The sequence below is a fragment of the Engystomops pustulosus genome, chromosome 1, assembly GCF_040894005.1.
Source record: "Engystomops pustulosus chromosome 1, aEngPut4.maternal, whole genome shotgun sequence".
In the NCBI taxonomy this organism is placed as follows: Eukaryota; Metazoa; Chordata; class Amphibia; order Anura; family Leptodactylidae; genus Engystomops; species Engystomops pustulosus.
In genome coordinates this window covers 118536823-118555964 of record NC_092411.1, presented here as the reverse complement: position 1 = coordinate 118555964, position 19142 = coordinate 118536823, and the positions used below count along the sequence as shown (strand labels likewise).

The following is a 19142-nucleotide window of genomic DNA, read 5'->3' as shown; positions in this document are numbered from 1 at the left end:
GTATTTTTTTATTACATAAACAATATCAATTATTTGCTGAAAGTGGACTACCCACTTTTTCCCATGAACAGAAGTTAGGCCTTATCCACAGGATAGGGCCTAACTTGCTGATAAGTGGGCGTCTCCGGGATGAGACCCCCACAGATCACGAAAACCAGGGGTCTGATGGGGTCCGACGTACCTCCGTCAGACCCCTCATTGGTCCGTCAGAGTAATGGACCAAATGGCCACGGATGACCTTTCTGCTCCATTAACCTCCATGGAGCTGGCAGAAATTGCAGAGCGCCACGCCTAACGCCTGTTTGAGGGAATACGCCTTTAAACGTTAATAATTGTCACATTTTGTAGCTAAAATCGTACCACAATCATTGAATGAAGACTAGTCTTTTATGTTGCCTTTACTAAATTGCTTTAATTTGCAGATATTGCAAGGATTTTCAGCATAGTCATTTCTAGGCGTTTTCCTGTTTGTGATGACAATACTATTTAGTATCCATTGTGATGACTTTAGTGAATATTAGTGAAGCTGCAGTTCCCAGAGGTCACTACCCAGAAAATGAAACCATACTTCTGACATCATTATCTGTTATAATTCCTTTGGCAAACTAAAGCAGAAAGCTTGGTTGATTGGACCCCCACCAATCTGATGTCCAATGGATAGGTCATCAGTATTGTAAACTGGAAATCCTTTTAAGCCCTTAGCGCTCCACGGCGTAGCTCTACAGCGCTGGGTTCTGCGATTAGTTCAGTGCAGTAGAGCTACGGCATCGGAGCCGAGCCGGCATCGGGGGTCGCGGGATGTCAGCGGTAATCTCCCGCTGACATCCCGGGGTAACACCCTTGGTTGGAGTAGGCTCCGATCGCGGGTGTTTAACCTGTTAAATGCTGCGGTCAGCACGACCGCGGCATTTAACTTGCCTTTGGGGGGTCTCTCCCCCCATCACTGGGTCTTAAGGAGATGGCTAATTATTTTTTCATTACATGAACCGCATTAGACAATGAAGAGTGATCTGTGCTTCCATCATGAACAAGAGGGTAAGCTGGAATGAATTTCCTGCCAAACACAGCTGGTTTAAGTGACAAGGTTAGACTGTTCGAAATGATTAAAACGGGCAGGCAGCCTAATGAAGGATCATCACATTTTGGGGCAGATTTATCATTAGGTAGGTATTACTCCAGTTTTGCAGTTAGTCCACAGTTCTTTTAATATATTTTGCACCTTTATAAATGTTAATTTCTGGAGTACATTTGGAATTTTTTGCACTTGGTGACTGGAGTGGATTTGCACCTAAATGTGTGACTTTGTGGAACGTCAGACTTCATTTCTGTCAACAATATTTGGATTTACATGATATATCTGTCAGTTGTTTGAAATCAAAAGGGGAGTGTTGGCAAAAAGTTGTAGTATATATGGAAGAATTTAGCAGATGCGACAAATGGGAGACTTTCTGAAGATTAAAAATTGAATTAACTGCAATCATACCCAGTTTACCCACGATCCCCATCGGGTGCAAGTTAAAATAATGTAGCTTTTGACGTGGACATTGCATTTTTAGTCATTTTAAAACATGGACATTGGGATGGTTTTTGAAAACATCCCCTTACTCCACATGTGTCCTGTGCAAACTGAGCCTTCCTAAAGGGAATGTCCTAAAATCTTGGGCCCCCACTGATCAACTACTTGAAATGGTCATTATATGGCCTGTGTGCCGTTAAGCTGCATTCATGTGAATGGAACTAAGCTGCAATTCCAAGCGCAAAAACTGTGCAATGTATGGTGGTGTGCTTGATATATAATGCGGCATCTTGATTTCACTGACCCTGGACAACCCCTTTAACTAAATAAAACTGGTTAAGTGATTTGGGTTTTGGACAACCTTTTTTCTGCTTGTACAACTAGAAGTATTAGCTGTCAAAAATATTGTCAGCAGAATATTATCTATAACCACCATAGAGAATACAACCCACAAAAGAGAAACAAAGATATGTTGCATATATGAATATTGTGAAGCTAAAACTACCAAGTGTGTGGGAAACCCTTTATTAATAGTTGCAAGACATACTGGTAATACTGTTAACCAAATACCAAAAGCTACAAAAATTGGATGAGAAACAGGAAGTGAATGTAGACCTCTCAGTGTTTGCTAATTAGAATGACCATATTCTCCTTAGACAAAGTTTTTTTTATAGCATGGCCAGGCCATGGCAGGTCACAGAGTTTACTGTCGCTAGGGCTGCAATTGGACATATTGGGGCACATTTCCGTACCCGTCCTGCAGAGTTCACGAAAGTCCTGCTCAAGAAAATAAAATAGTTACTAAAAGTCATTCAAAAAGCTCTGTGTCCCACAAATATGGGGCTTTTCAAAAACTAAACTGGTCCTACAAAAACAGTTGCAGCGCTCGGCGATCTCCGTCAGCTCCATAAAGATTAATGGAGCAGAACGGTCATGCGCGGCCATCTCCTAGATTACTGTGACGGAGCGGCGAGGGGGTGGACAGACCCCATGTTTTCGCGATCTGTGGGGGGGGGGTCACAGAACTGAGACTCCACTGATAAGCAAGTTAGGCCTTATCCCGTGGATAGGGCCTAACTTTAGTTTCTGGGAAAACCTCTTTAACATCAACAATAGTCTCAGTGTCAAGGGGTTAATAAGAGCAGAGACAATTTTTAGGAGCAGAGACAATTTTTACAATTTTGCCCACAAACCAATTAAACCATGCACATAAACAATTTGTCAGATTGCATTCAGACATCTTCACTACTTATGTGGCATTGCCACCCTTTAGCCATGATTGATGTTTCCAGCTGCTTTCAGCATCATGACTGATAATTGGTATACTTGTATGCTGTTGTGCATATCCATAAAAAGATCATTACACACACGCTTGAAGTGTAGGGGTGTGGCTTGACACCTGTTTTTAGGATTCATTTTTTGGCATTTTTTTTATATTTTGTTAACAAAAATATAAGAAGAATAATAAGTGTTTTGTTCTTCATATGAAGTTGTAGTTACCTAATTTCAAGTCCTAGTAAGGAACAGAAATTTTTTTATGTCCTGATTTTCAAAAGGGTGAAATTCATGTAAAATGCTAAAAATTGAAGAGAATAGCTTACTTTTTTTTATCATGATTGTATTTACTGTATGCTCAAATTGGGAAGCCAGGTACTGATGTCCTTCTTGTGGGTTTACAAGACTTGTAGTGGCATAGTACCCGTATATACTCAAGTATAAGCCGACTCAAGTATAAGCCGAGGTCCCTAATTTTACCACAAAAACCTGGGAAAACCTATTGACTTGAGTATAAGTCGAGGGTGGGAAATGCATTGGTCACAGCCTCCCAGTATATCGCCTGCCAGACCCTGCCCCCCAGTATATAGCCTGCCACCCCATATCCCCCATTATATAGCCAGCCCCCTGCCCCAGTATATAGCCAGCCCCCTGCCCCAGTACATAGCCAGCCCCCTGCCCCAGTACATAGCCAGCCTCCTGCCCCAGTACATAGCCAGCCCCTGCCCCTGTATATAGCCAGCCCCCTGCCCTAGTATATAGCCAGCAGCGGGGGATGCCGGAAAGGTGAGTTTTGATATTTTTTTACTCGAGTATAAGCCGAGTTTGGGTTTTCAGCACCTTTTTTAATGCTGAAAAACTAGGCTTATACTCGAGTATATATGGTAATTCTTGGTCACTATTTTTGGTGGCAGAAAACCTGGACTGGGACCTGTTATCCTTTTACAATACACATCATTAAACGATCCATTGGTGAAGAAAATTATTGATTATGCCTATGTTTATTATCTTTACAGACAGCCTCATCAGCGATAAAAGGAACCATTCAGTTGGGAATAGGATATACTGTAGGTAACCTTACATCCAAACCTGACAGAGATGTGCTCATGCAAGATTTCTATGTAGTGGAGAGTGTTTTCTTACCAAGGTAAGAATTCTAACGACAAGCCTCAAAGTTGTAAGCTTATAGAATGAAGTCTTATTAGAATAACTTTTGTTTTGTTTATAATTTGTTTCTGAGATGCTCCCAGTAATGAGATATGTAAGATAAGCACTAGTTTTTCTCAATTTTCTCTAATCCCATAGAAAAGCTGTATGTCAGTTGGAAAAAGCCTGAAATAATATCTCTCGTCTGTCAAAAAAACTTGTTTTACATAGCCAATGATATAATAAGTTTCTCAGCCTAAGGTCACATGCACACTGACGTATGCCCGCTCGGCTACGGCTGGGCAGGCATACGTCAGCAGCGATGGAGAGGAGGAGGGGTGACACCTCTCCATAGTGACACCTCGCTTGAAAATGGCTACATTAAGTTAGCTGAAACGTTGCACTTATCCACATGTGTATGAAGAATTGAACGGAGCAGGGTGCTGCTTCCCTGTTTTGGATACTCTGGCAACTTTGAGGTCTTGAGCCAGACCTTGCATTGGAATATAATCCTACTTTTTACACTGTGCCACCCTTCACTTTTTGCATTTAAATATTTTCCTACTGTAGTCATAATTTTGTGATGTGCACATTGTACAAGATTAAATACTTAACGTTAAGTCTTAATATTATTACAATTCATTATTATGCTATGATGTCAGCACCAAGGTGTCTCTTGATAGGCTATTTGGTTTTATAAATGTGTGTGTTTTGTCATTTGTAAATATGCCATGACTAAGGAAAGACAAACTTTCCGAAATGCGTAGGAAATGCCTGCCTTGTGTTCACCTTGTGTTTTAATGCACATGCAATAAAAGAAGAAATTTTAATTCATCAAGTTGTGCTGTGGTGTAATGTTCTTTGAATACAAGTTTATTCACATTAAGTATATAGGCTGTGATGTGTGAGCACTTACAGTTAACAGCTCACTGCTGTGTAGAAAGTGTTTGGATAGCATAGAGTGTGGAGAAGGTTGTGGCAACTTGTAGTGCAGAGAAAGACAGTGAAAGTTCTGTGGCATCACAGACTGGGATGGAGGGAATGATAGGGAACAGCAGACCTTCTACATCACTATTCTGTGGAGGAGATGTCAGCATCCCCAGAGCAGAACACACTCAGCTCTCTTGCCAGATACACACATGATCTCCACCTTCTCCCTCCAAAGTGAGTAGGAAGCATAAGCTTTTCTATAGTAGAATTTAGGTTCAACAAGAGCCTTACATTTAGCCCATGTATATATATATATGATACATATTTATACTGTGTTATATCCTGGGTGGCCTTTTTTTAATGAACTAACTGTCTTGCTATAGTTTTACTGAAAGTACTAATTGAAAGTACTAAAAATAAATATATTTTAATTCTGTATATACAATTGCTATGTAGACCGGTGTGTGACTGTCTAAGGCTATATTCAGACAAACGAGTGCCCGCCGTACCTTAGCATGGCGGACACACGTCGATGCCCGGGAGAGGAGGAGTGGGTGAGCGCTGCTCATCACTGCCCCTCTCTACTGTGATATATGGCGCATGGCGCCGCTTTCTGGGGAAAGATAGGACATGTCCTATCTTTCTCCCAGGTATGGAACGGTACCGATTCCATACGGCAACGTGCACCCATTGCTGGCCTATGGAGGACATGTATCAGATGTATATACGGTTGCCTGCATGGAGCCTTATTCTGTGTGCTACCTTTCCATTTTTTCCTTATACTGTAAATTAGCATTTTTTGTAGTCTGTTTCTATGGTTCCACATAATTTTCTTATTATATTTGTTAATATTGCAGTAATAAAACATTATTTAAAAAGCAACTTTTTGTGGCCATAGATGGACAGATTGCTTTATAGTTATATTTCTACTGACTAAATTATTATGCGGTTTATGCCTATTAGATTAGAATGTTTAATTCACAGCAATCTATTATTTTTTCATTTGGGTAACATTTTGTGGCTTTTATAAATAAATTATCATAACATTCTACGGTAGTTATCAACATCTCTAGCCAGTAGTGACCATAGCGATACAGTGACCTCCTAAGGAACAGTTATGCTAACAAAATGTACCTTAAGTATCATAAACTGTTAAATGGAAAACTGTAGTGAGACATGCCAGGAGCAAGGTGACTCACATAATAAAAATAAATATTAGTAATAACATAACATGCTATTAAACCTTGTGTGTTTATTTCCATTGCTGTAATACAGACCTTGACTTAAGCACCAACAGTCAATCTCATTTGAAAGTTTCCATGTGTTATAGAACATGTGAATCTCAAATTGGAATGGTCAAACAATGATAAACAATGAAAGACAATCAAGTCTATAACATTTTCTGATTGTCTTGATTATGTCAGTAAGAAGTGTATTATACAAGAGAACTGTATTGTATATAAAGGAATATAAGATAAAGGGAAATTCTGCCATGGTTACATAGCACATAAAAAAGGCTTTGTCCTAATTAGTCCTCTACTGTATTTTAATGTGTATGTGTATGTATATTTATATATTTTAGTCTTGTTATAGAGGTATGAATTTTGTTCCTGCTAGATACATTTTAAATGTTGCTATGTGCTGTATATCTGTTTCATAAAATTACATTTTTCTCCCAAATCTTAGTGAAGGGAGCAATTTAACCCCAGCACATCATTACCCAGACTTCAGATTCAAGACCTACGCTCCATTAGCATTCCGCTACTTTAGAGAGCTTTTTGGTATCAAGCCAGATGATTACTTGGTAAGAATTCAGTTTAGCATTCTCACTTTTAGATACGTTGTTGAAATTGTTGTATTTACATGAAAAATATGTCCTTGTTCAGTTTATTAAAAAAATTATACAAAACAGCATACTATTTCTGTCTTGGCATTGTCTGAAACAACAAATATTCCTAGAAATAATTATGGTAGAAGCATATCAATTACTCATTATTGATCCTTCTTCGAATAGATTGGTTTATTGCAGTAATATATCAAGATTAGGCGCTTCTTATTGGTTAACATTCTTGCCTTAGGGCAGATTCACACCGGCCAAAGAGGCAGCAGTATTGAGTGGCTCTTCTTGTTATTCTGGGAACTAAAGTTTTTGTAAATCCATTATCATATTGATCCAAAGAATTCAGGGGATGTGTCATTTAGGCATAGTAAAAGTTGGAAAAACAGAAACAGGCAGACCACCCCATTGCTTTTAAAGTTAATGAGTACTATGAACAGTATTTCATTATATATGGTAAGCAGAAAAAAAGCACCACCAAAAACACAATGGTCCACATTTATTGAACTGGCTGCACCAGTTTTCAGGTGCATTATGCACATAAATACATGTGCAAACTTCTTCCAAAAGTATTTATGAAGCATTTGCACCAGTTTTGTATCTCAGCTGCACTGTGTCCGTCGCAACACAAAACTGTGCACCAAGGGGCTTTCCGGTGTGGATTCTCACCGGCCACCACTTTTATGACAGAAGTTACAACATTATTGTGGCGCATGCCCATTGAAATGAGTGCATCAAAACATAAATAGTAAACTCAGTTTAAGCATGCATTAACTCTGATAACTTTGACTTTGACTCTTTAAGAAAGCGTTTTATTATTTATTCAATCTCTGTGACTCTGCAAGGTCCCATCACCTTTTGTAAAGTTTTAAAATTAAAGGTAACAGTAAATTTTTGTTGCGTATATCTCTAATATTTCTCAGACACTTCTGATAAATCTTCCCCATTAAAGGGAACCTGTCACCAGAGGACAATTTTTTTTTACTAGGGACTGGTTACTCCTGACATTGTAAGATAGCAGACATGGTTTTATAATAACTATGTTGCTTTGTGTGAGAAGTTTACCTGACTCCTTGCCAGTATCTTCCTCCAAGTCCAGAGGAAGTTGCATTTTAAAATCCAACCTGTTCCTCCTTGTTAGCATATTTAATTCCCTCACCACTCCACAAATCAATATTACACCCACTCCCCTCCCACATTCTCCCTCTTATCATCCTTTCCCCTCATGACGTCGGCTCACTGCACAAGCATGATGCGCATGGCGGAGGTAGAAGGCTCACTGTGCAAACACAAGGTTTGCTTGTGCAGTGAGCTGACATTATTAGGCCAATGTATTAAAAGGGAGGATGTGGGTGGAATACTGATAAGTGGGGTGACAAGGGTATTGAATATGGTAACAAGAAGGTGCACTTTAGATTTTAAAATGACCCCCCCCCCCCTTTGGGGAAGATGCTAGAATGAAGCAAGTAAATGAAGAAACACACAGTTATTATAAAACCATGTCTGCAGTCTACATTACAGTGTCTATTGGGAACCTGTCACCAGTAATAAGTAGCCCTCTGGGGACAGGTTCCCTTTAATATATATATTTGTAGGTTATATGCACGATGGACTCACAGTCTGGTACTTTAAGAACAATGGGTTAAAGCCTAAGTAAGCTTTTGATGAAGCTATGGCCTTATTAGAAGTTATATTTTTGTAGCCATTGATTATAGTAATTATTTCACAGAATAATCTAATTAGTTTTAAATACCCCAAAGAATATTGCTGATTGCACTCTAATTGAGAGAATCTATGAGTTAATTGCAATCTTTATGCAAGTCATTAAAAGGAATATCTCATATGTGCGTCTTATACAGTAACCTTGACCTAGAAACATGTACTGCAGATAATGGGGCAGATTTACTTACCCGGCACATTCGCAATCCAACGGCGCGTTCTGTGCGGTGGATTCGGGTCTTCCGGCAATTCACTAAGGCAGTTCCTCCAACGTTCAACAGATGTCGCTGCTGCGCTGAAGTTCCTCGAGGTCCGCCGAAATGCACCATCCTATACCTGGTGAAGGAATGCGGCGGTTTTTCCAAATCCGTCGGGTTATCGTTCGACCACGACCCTCGATTCCCGTCGCGTGCATGCCGGCGCCGATGCACCACAATCCTATCGCGTGTGCAAAAACCCGGGGCAATACAGGGAAAATCGGCGCAAATTGGAAATATTCGGGTAACACATCGGGAAACCGCTAATCGGGCCCTTAGTAGATGACCCCCAATGTTTGTTGTAGATCATCAAGATCCACATTTATAAAAAAAAACTGTGTAAACTGCACTAGTTGCAGTTTGCCTGGGAAGGGTGCAGGGTACGGCATGAATTGTGATGCACATTCTTCATGAATCTAATGCTCCCTACACTGCTCCAACAGAGTCCACCAACTTTTTTTGGTACACTTTTGCAACACATTTCTGTTGGACACTGCATGATAAATTTGATGCATGGTCCGACTGTGCAATGGAACGCCCCTTTCAGTGGAGTATTTTGTGTCGCGTTTGGTATAGAGCGTCGCAGACACTTTATAAATACATGTGCAAGCAATTTGCACTGAAAATAATGTGCCAAGTCAGACAAAAAAAAACACTGGAGGGGCTTTAATCTAATAAAATGGTGACCACTTCAAAGCACTTGTAATGTTCTATGTAGCTAATCTGTTGGCTCTCTCTATTTTTGATAATTTATCTTCTTTTTTAAAGATGGATTGAGGGCTGTATTTGCATTTATACACTTGAGGGCCTGTGTCTAGGACATCCAATCACAGACGGGGTGTCTTTAGGATGAGGAATGTGTTTTTTCCCCATTTTTAAAAAAAAAAAAAGATTTTATCCTTGGTAGGCTGACAGTATATCATAAACAATAGAAGAGGTAAGCTGTAGTCATAGAATATAAGAGTGGAAGAAAGGGGTACAGATGGTCCCCTACTTAAGAACACCAGACTTACAGACCACCTCTCTACCCATTGTGACCTCCGGTGAAGCTCTCTAAATGCTTTACTATAATCCCAGGCTGCAATGATCAGCCATAAGTTCTCTTTAATGAATCTTTATTAATAATCCTCGGTCCCATTATAGCAAAAACACTCCAATTGTCACTGGGGCAAATATCAAATTTGTCTGGATCTACAATTATAAAATATCTTGTACGTAACCTGGGGACTGCCTGTGTATAGGTATAGGGGGGAGTTGATAGGATAGTAAAGTTAGAGTGAGGACACAAGTACTAATTGTCTCTAGGAGATGGGGCATGCAGGGTTTATCATATATTGGAGTAACGTACAAGGCGTTCAAAGTCTATAGGAAAAGGAGTAAACAAAGTAATAGTCTATAGGAGTTAGGAGTGTGGGGGGGAGGGGATTATGATTGATTTCTTTAAAGGGCTTATACCACAGGACAGAAGATAATCTGATCTGCTGATGTGCGACCCCTACCATTCAATGAATTGGTGTCTCGTTTTAACTAATTGATAGAGATTCAGGTTGAGCATGCTTCCCACCACTCCATTTATTTCTATGGAATTATCCAAAATTGCCGAACACAGCACTTGCGTATTTCAGGCACTCCCAGTTACGGAGTGCTGTGATCAGACGTTCTGACAATCCTACAGACAGTGAATTGAACAGTAGGATGTTTTCTTGACCTTCTGGTCCGTTCCTTAATTAAAACAAAACCCGCTTCTTCGACCAAGTTGCTACGAACCCTTTAAGTGAACAATCATTGGAATACAAACATGCAAGATATGAGACAAGAGTGGCAAATAGAAATAACTTGTATTCAAGTATATTTTTCTTGCTTTTGGGCTAAAACTAATGTACATTTTTTGTATGTTTTATTTTAGTATTCATTGTGCAGTGAACCTTTAATAGAACTGTCTAACCCTGGTGCAAGTGGCTCCATCTTCTTTGTAACAAGTGATGATGAATTCATCATCAAAACCGTTCAGCACAAAGAAGCTGAATTCCTTCAAAAGTTGCTTCCGGGCTACTATATGGTGAGTATGAGGATACCACCGAGTGTCGCTATTTTTTAAAAAAAGAATCACCTATGGGTTAATTTCACTCTTCACACACTTGACATGAACCTTGGTCTTATTCCCACCCTCCTGTCTACCTTGATTGCTAAACATTTATAGACAAGCTCTTCTAAGGTTCTTGCCTCCCAACAGCAAAGTTGATGATAGATTATTCATGAATTAGCTTGGACCTGCTTAGATAAGTTCAATATGCATAATAGAAATGCCTGAGCACCCATAAAATCTTATCTCTTCTTCATAAAAGTATCTTTTTTCCATATAGAATTTGAATCAGAACCCCCGGACACTACTGCCCAAGTTTTATGGACTATATTGTCTTCAGTCTGGAGGTATAAACATTCGACTTGTGGTCATGAACAATGTATTACCACGTTCACTCAAGATGCATTTCAAGTATGATCTCAAAGGATCAACATACAAACGGAGGGCTTCTCGAAAAGAACGTGAGAAATCTTGCCCTACTTATAAAGATCTGGATTTTCTGCAAGATATGCAAGAAGGATTGTATTTTGATCCTGACACATACAGTGCATTAATGAAGACACTACAGAGGGATTGTCGGGTAAGAACAACACAAAATAAATAAAATAAATAAAAAATCCAAAAATCCTTCATTTTCTATTTGCTACTTAGCTTAATAATGGTCAATAAGGTTGTATTTAAAGGTGCCATTCCTTTTTGTAACTAGTGTATAGTTACAGTATATAGCTTGAACCTTAAAACGAACCTGTCACCATACCCCCCCCCCCCCCACACACACACACACACACACAGGTCCCACTAACAGTACCTTCTTCTGTAATATGTACTTCCCCTGGAGGTGTTTTTAGCATATTTCTATTTTACAGCATGAATGAAAAATCATCTTTTATTGTTTTGTACGATGCAGTCAGGTAACCCCAACTCCTGCAGTCAGGTAACCCCAACTCCTGCAGTCAGTGTGCTTTGCCCACTCCATGCATCTGGCATGCAGTGTTGTCTGTTCGCCGGAGGCGGTGTTGTCTGTCCCTAGGAGGCGGTGTTGTCTGACTGTAGAAGGTGGGATTGCCTGAATGTTGTGAGTGCATCGTACAACAGAATAAAAGATGATTTTTCATTCATGCTGCAAATATGCTCAAAAGACCTCCAGGGGACATACATATTACAGAAGAAGGTGCTGTGTTTGGGCTTGGGGGGGGGGGGGCAATGTGTCGGCAGGTTCACTTTAAGTAACAATAGGCTCTGGCTGGTTTTGCCCTCTTGTGTAAGTGACAATTCATAGTTTTCTTAGGAACTTTATGAATAACCTTCACCAATGATTGTAGCACAGATATACATGACATATGCAACTATAAACCCTGAAATATACACTGCACACAAAAATATTGAAAAATAACAAAATATTTATTATTTATATGCAGCCACAAATTTATTGCTAGTGAATATGGTCCTTTAAGATTTTAATTAATGTAGTGGATTTGGTTACATGCAGATTTTTAATTTTGGCATCAAAATTTGGCAATTTGGCATTTTGATGAAAATGAAATCTGTTGTTGTTTGTATGACCCATTATCATTGATATCATAGTGTTTTTTTACTCATGATTGTATATATACATTTTTGTAGCATTGCATATACTACTATAATTTCTGTGTAATATTATTTTAATCGTAAAATGAATCTGTCGGGAGAGGGTCAGCATTGACATTAATGACATTGAATTTGACACCCTCTCAAAAATATATAACAAGGACCTTGTGTTCCAAAGGCTGTAATGTTTACTTCTTTCTGAGTCTGAAATTGTTGCTTAGATTGTTAACTATGGTGGTTGCTATTAACTTTAGAGTCAGGTAGCATTTTCTGATCATATGTTTCGCACAGCAGTGGCTATTCAGCTACTGTTTTAGTTTGTTCGTAGATGGAAACAAGTAAGTAAATAAAAGTAGTTAAGTAAAATAATCTGTCTGCAAATACTGATCTAAATATTTCCACATTGTAAATAGAGACTATTGAGACCAGGTCTTCTTGACACGCACATGCTGTGAAAGTGTAGTATCTGCATTTTGGATAAGTTATAGATAGGCTTTGGAAGGATGTTCTCCAGAAGAGAACGCATTAACAAAATCCTTAGCAAGTTAGCAAGTCACCACTTTCCATCCTTATATCTATATAAATATTGTATTGACATTCATAGCAACATAGATTAAACAAATGTATAGGAAAATTTCTCTGGTAGATTGCTATCGAAATAAAATGGAAAACTTTGCACCTGTTCTGTATTTTCTTCCCAGTTTTCACCCAGTTTTGGCAAATAATCACTGCTGCAAAAACTGGCCAAAACACTTACATTTACGCTGCCGGCGTAAACATTGGCAGATTATTGCCAGGATATTGTCTGGGAATTATGTGATGTGCCACTTTTGCTGTTCTCAGTTTTGTTTTGTTTTTATTTATTTGGCCCATTATGGCTGACCATAATAATAACTGCAATAAGCAGTTGTATAGTTGGCCCTGCAATATCCTCTATGCTCTAAACAAAGCCTCTATAGTTGTAAATTCCTACAAAATGCAAAAATAATACAGCAGGTCATATTCATGTTCCTATGTGTCCAGTGCGAATAAAAACAAGTCATTGATTCAATCTACTTGTGTGCCAAGCTTTATTGTCCATCAATAAAAATGCTTCCCATTGTTTGAGAAATTGCCTTGGCAGAGACAGAGTATCTGACGTTCTCTCATGTGAATATGTCCTATCAGTGATCTCATGTTCAGCTGCATACACTTTGGAGATAACATCTAGTCTCCATTCTGCTGACATGCAAATAAAGCCACTTTCCATCACTCCATATGGAAGCTTTATTAAAATAATGTTGACAGAATTTTTATCAAGAAATCATCACAATATAAGCTGTGGACGTCTGGGAATATGGTATTGGGGTTATCATGTATTTTCTTAACAGGAAATTACAACAGATAGTGTAAAGCAAACTTCTACTATGTCATCCCATACAAATGCATCATATATACGACTGGAGATACTTGCATGCTTCTTGCTACATGCTATGTATTTATAGAGCACCATTAATTTCATGAGAACCAGTGCACAAATACACAAATATACAAATACACAAAATTACAGTGATCAGGAACAATTGGAGAGAGGACCCTACCCAGGGGGCTCACAATCTATATGGGAGGATAGATGGAGATATGAGGTGAGGGGGAAGTGCGGTGCTGTTCTTGTGTATTGTAGAAAATCCTAAACAGATGGGTTTTCAGGTCACGTTTGGAAAGTTTTGTGATACGTTTCCAGATTATGCAGGATACAGAAGAGAAAAATATTATACATACCGTAGGTGAGAAAGGTGAAGATGAAAACACTATTGCAAAAGATGCTCTGGATCTTTGGTACCGAAAAATGTTGACATACCTGAGGATGAGAGAAAGAGGTTAACGATGATAGCAGAGTGAACGCTCATTTTATATAATTCTACATTCTGGTATAATTCAGATATGCACTTATGAGACTGTGCTGTAATGCTATATTTTTTTAAGACCTTAAGAACGCAGCCAGTTTGCAAGTTAAGGCTCAGCCAGTTCTTTTTTAATCTGACAAGTGTCTTTTCGTGTTGTAATAACTTTTTAACACTTTAATTTATCTACCATATATACTTGAATATAAGCCTAGTTTTTTAGCACAAAAAATGTGCAGAAACCTGAAACTCAGCTTATACTCGAGTAAAAAAAATATAGGTTTTACCAGGTTTATGTGGTAAAATTAGGGGCCTCGGCTTATACTTGGGTCAGCTTATACGCGAGTAACTATATAGGTATAGGAACTACCACCTCCACACGGCATGCACTACTACCACCTCCACATACGGCGTGCACTACTACCACCTCCACACATCGCGTGCACTACTACCACCTCCACACCGCGTGCACTACTAGCTCCTCCACATATCGCATGCACTACTCCTACTTCTACTATCACAAAGCACTTACAAGTGCAGTAGGGGGGAAGGGAAAACGGACAATGGGGGGCATAATGCAAGGAAAAATGGATGGTGCTGGGAATAATGCAAGAAAAACGTATGATTGGGGGGGTGTAATAGTGATTGTGTAACAGGACCTACAGGACAGATCACACCTAGACTAGTGGCGTTGGAGAGCGGATCTGTCATCACTGTAACTGGCCAATCTGCAATCAAATTGTTCCTGTGATGTCAGCGGGTGGGTGTCACCTTGCGGTCCCCACCCTCCCCATACACTCGTCACCCTATCGCGAGACAGGAAGTGCTCGGGTCCAATATATCGGATGCTGAGCGCTGAGTCACTGTGCTCAGTATCTGATATATCGGACGCAGAGCGTGGAGAGGTTAATTAATGTGAAATGTTCTCCTGAAATGCTTTGCGGTCAGTTTTTTATGTTTATATAAGCGTATATACACAATTATTTCGCACCTACATTCTTTTACATTACAGGAAACACATGCCACTGACCATACTTCCTGACCATGATGCAGGATGACAAATAAACCATGGCCTGCACCCAACTTTATTTTAAATTCTGACTTTGTTCAGGATATTCCATATTTTTCCTGCCATGACATAAAATACAAATTGAGGCCAACTACACGTGATCGTGTTTAGCCCATGAAATCAGACCTGTATATTGGTCTAATCCCAGGGACTGAATGCATTGCACAGGACAGGAGTCTTTGTATCAAACAGAAATATGATACAAGGATTCCCACCTGTAAGAAGCCCTTGAATCATATTTCTATGTGACTCCCCTCCTCTGCAATGTGTGCAGTCTGTGGTATTGAACCAACATAAAGGCCGGTTTGCGCCGCCTGAACACATTTGCGGCCTTGAAAAGCAAACCTGCAAGATCATGCTACACAGGGTTTATTTGTAGCCTGTAAGTATGGAGCAGGAGCCAGTAGGTAGGTCAACTTAGCTAGTCCTATTTCATGAAGATGACCAACACATAAACTATAGCACAGAAATAAGGTTTATTTCTGTTTTTAGAGTCCTCAGTGTGCAATAATAGCTTATTATTCATGCTGTACAGAAAGGTAAATCAGTGGAGACAGGGTTGATTGTATTCTATCAAAACAGCTCAATTTGGCCGGGCAGTAGAAATAGATCTCTCTGCACACAGACATTTAATTTTCTTCAAAAGAAGACAGACCTGATTGTTCTCTTTCCCTCCGCCAAAAAGTCACCTGTGCCCTGCCAGAATGCTTCCAGAATTTAAAGTCTCATGAGCCCTTTTGTTTTGTTTTTTATATTCCTATTGCTAGATTGTATAGAGTAAGCTTTTACAGTTTTCTACATATAGGAGAGACACTATAACTACATATACATTAAATCTTCTCTTTCTTACGGGCTGGCGATCCCTTTTCACAAAGGCACGTAAAGTCAGCAGTTACAAATGGTTACAGAAGCTAAGCAGTTCACAAAGATAGGCACCAGTACAATAGGCTCTATAACTTCTCTCTTGCCAGAGGATTCTCTATAAGTAGCTTTGTACCTGGAAACGTTTGGCATAACTGTGATTGGATAGCAGGGTAAGGGAGGCCGTTGAAGCCAATCCTACGCCTCGGCGTTATGACATTTCCCTGCAAGCCTACTTTGGCAGGGTAAAGTTTCCCATTGTGCAATCTATTGTCATATAATGGGGCAGATTTGTCAAGCTGTCTGAAAGTCAGAATATTTCTAGTTGCCCATGGCAACCAATTACAGCTCCCCTTTAAAATATTCTAGCCTTTCAGACAGCTTGATAAATCTGCCCCAATGTGTATTTCTAAATAGAAAGTGTAACATGCCATGTTTTGCTTATTTCAGGGATTTTTTTCCATAATTTTTGATGGGAAAATTAAAATAAAATAATTGTTCTTGGGGCGACTAAATAGTGTCCTATTTTGAAGGAGTGGAATCCAGTTCCTAATACTTAGGTTTAAAGTAACTGTGTGAAGAACCAGCCTGGAGGCTCACTTTCTAAATTTTTCACTCTTTGTTTTATTGCAGCCATTTGGTAAGATCAATTTTTTTTGCTTACTAATGTAAACTCTGCATCCCATCGTGAATTAAAAAAACTAGAAATGTAGATATTTTTGCTAATTTATTAAACAAGAAAAACTGAAATATCACATGGTCATATGTATTCAGACCCTTTGCTCAGTATTGAGTAGAGGCCCTTTTTGAGCAAGTAAAGTCATGAGTTTTCTTGGGAATGATGAATGATCAGGGCCGGATTAAGGTTGGTGGGGACCCCTGAGCGCAAAATCTGGTGGGGGACCCCATTGAATGTAGTCCAGACAGGGAAAAGCAATCGCTATACACAGGCTCCCAGCAATAACTATATACAGCTTCCCCACTAATAACTATATACAGCTCCCAGTATTCCCAGTATTAACACCCCTCCAGCAATCACTATATACAGCTGCCCCAGCAATCACTATATACAGACCCCAACAATAAATATATACAGACCCTAGTAACTACTGTATACAGCCCCCTAACAACTATATACATCCCCCCAGTATTCACTGTATACAGCCCCCAGCAATCAGTATATACATTCCCCTAACAATAACTATATACAGCCCCCAGTAATCACTATGTGCACCCCCAGCATTAACAATATAACAACTATATACAACCCCCTATAATAACTATATACAGGCTCCCATAATAACTATATACACCCCCTATAATAACTAACTATATACAATCCCCCATAATAACTATATACACCCCTATAATAACTATATACAGTCCAAGGTAAAATAATAAAATTGTACCTCACCATCCTCTGTTCCCCCGATGCACGCCGACTTCATCTTCTTCCCTTACGGTTACCCCCGGAGGTGTACCAAGATGGCGCCGCCCTGTCGGCAGGGCGCCGCCATCTTGGTTTACCACCGCTCATCTAATAGCAGAGCAGGGAACTTATTGTTCCCTGGCTCTGCCATAGGCTGAAGTTTGGACATGCCCCATGTCTTCTGGGTGTGGCCCGGTCAGCTCAGACCCAAAAATCATGCAACCACCTGATTCCCAACATTTTGCCCTTTAAGGGCAAAGTGGTGGTGGCTACGGGGTGCCCCCCAGTGATCCGGCCTTGTGAATGATGCAACAAGTTTTTTACATGTGGATTGCCTCTGCCTCTTGCAGAACCTCTTCAGGTCTGTCAGGTTGGATGGTGAACATTGGTGGACAGCCATTTTCAAGTCTCTTCAGAGATGCTCAATTGGGTTTAGGTAAGGGGCCTGGCTGGGTCAGTCAAGGGTAGTGACAGAGTTGTTCTGAAGCCACTGCTATGTTATTTTAGCTGTGTGCTTAAGGTCATTGTCTTGTTGGGAGGTGAACCTTCGGCACAGTCTGAGGTCCAGAGAACTGTAGAAGAGATTTTCATCCATAATATCTCTGTACGTGGTCGCATTCATCTTTTCTTCAATTGCAACCAGACATCCTGTCCCTGCAGCTGAACATCCCCCCTCCTATAGCACCACCATGTTTCACTGTTGGGAATGTATTTGGCAGGTGATGAGCAGTGCCTTGTTTTCTCCACATATACTGCTTAGAATTAACACCAAAAAGTTCAATCTTCATCACATAAGACCAAAGAATCTTATTTCTCATGTATTAGTCCTTCATGTATTTTATTTCTCACAGTCCTTTATGTATTTTATTGCAAACTGTATGGGGGCTTTCATACGTCTTGCACTAATGGGAGGCTTCCATCGGCACACTCTGCCATAAAGCACTGACTAGTTGACTAGTGGAACTTTATCCCATCTTCATACTGCACCTCAACCACAGTGATCTTGGAGTTCTTATTTACTTTATCACCAACGCTCTTCTCCCACAATTTCTTAGTTTGGCTGAATGAACAGGTCGAGCAAGAGTTGTGGTCATCCCAGACTTCTTCCATATGGAGGCCACTGTACTCTTAGGAAACTTGAGTGCTACAGAAATTGTTTTGTAACTTTGGCCAGATCTGTGCCTTGCCACAATTCTGTCTCTGAGCTTGCTAGGCAGTTCCTGAAACCTCATGATTCTCATGTGCTCTGACATGCACTGTGAACTGTGAGGTCTTATATAGACAGGTGTGTGCCTTTCCTAATGAAGTCCTATCAGTTTAATTAACCACAGCTGGACTCCAATAAAGGAGTTAAACCATACCAAGGAGGATCAGAAGGACATGGACATTATGCAAGTTAAATATGAGTGTCACAGCAAAGGGTTTGAAAATTTAGGACTATGTGGTATTTCAGTGTTTCTTGTTTAATACATTAGCAAAAAGAATGTACATTAATAAGCAAAAAAAATTTTTTTTCTTACCAATTGGCAGCAATGAACAGAGTGAAAAAT

At 39.7% G+C, this 19142-nt stretch overlaps 1 protein-coding gene across 4 annotated transcripts in view; it reads left to right on the top strand.

The window, feature by feature from the left end:
* Window positions 1-19142, top strand: part of PIP5K1B (phosphatidylinositol-4-phosphate 5-kinase type 1 beta) — a 100475-nt gene that overhangs the window by 52575 nt on the left and 28758 nt on the right. For all 4 annotated transcript variants that reach the window (XM_072151344.1, XM_072151354.1, XM_072151329.1 and 1 more), the window contains exons 4-7: window positions 3808-3938; window positions 6554-6671; window positions 10587-10739; window positions 11044-11343. In XM_072151344.1, coding sequence (XP_072007445.1) covers window positions 3808-3938; window positions 6554-6671; window positions 10587-10739; window positions 11044-11343 — 702 coding nt within the window. The remainder of the gene's footprint in view (window positions 1-3807; window positions 3939-6553; window positions 6672-10586; window positions 10740-11043; window positions 11344-19142) is intronic.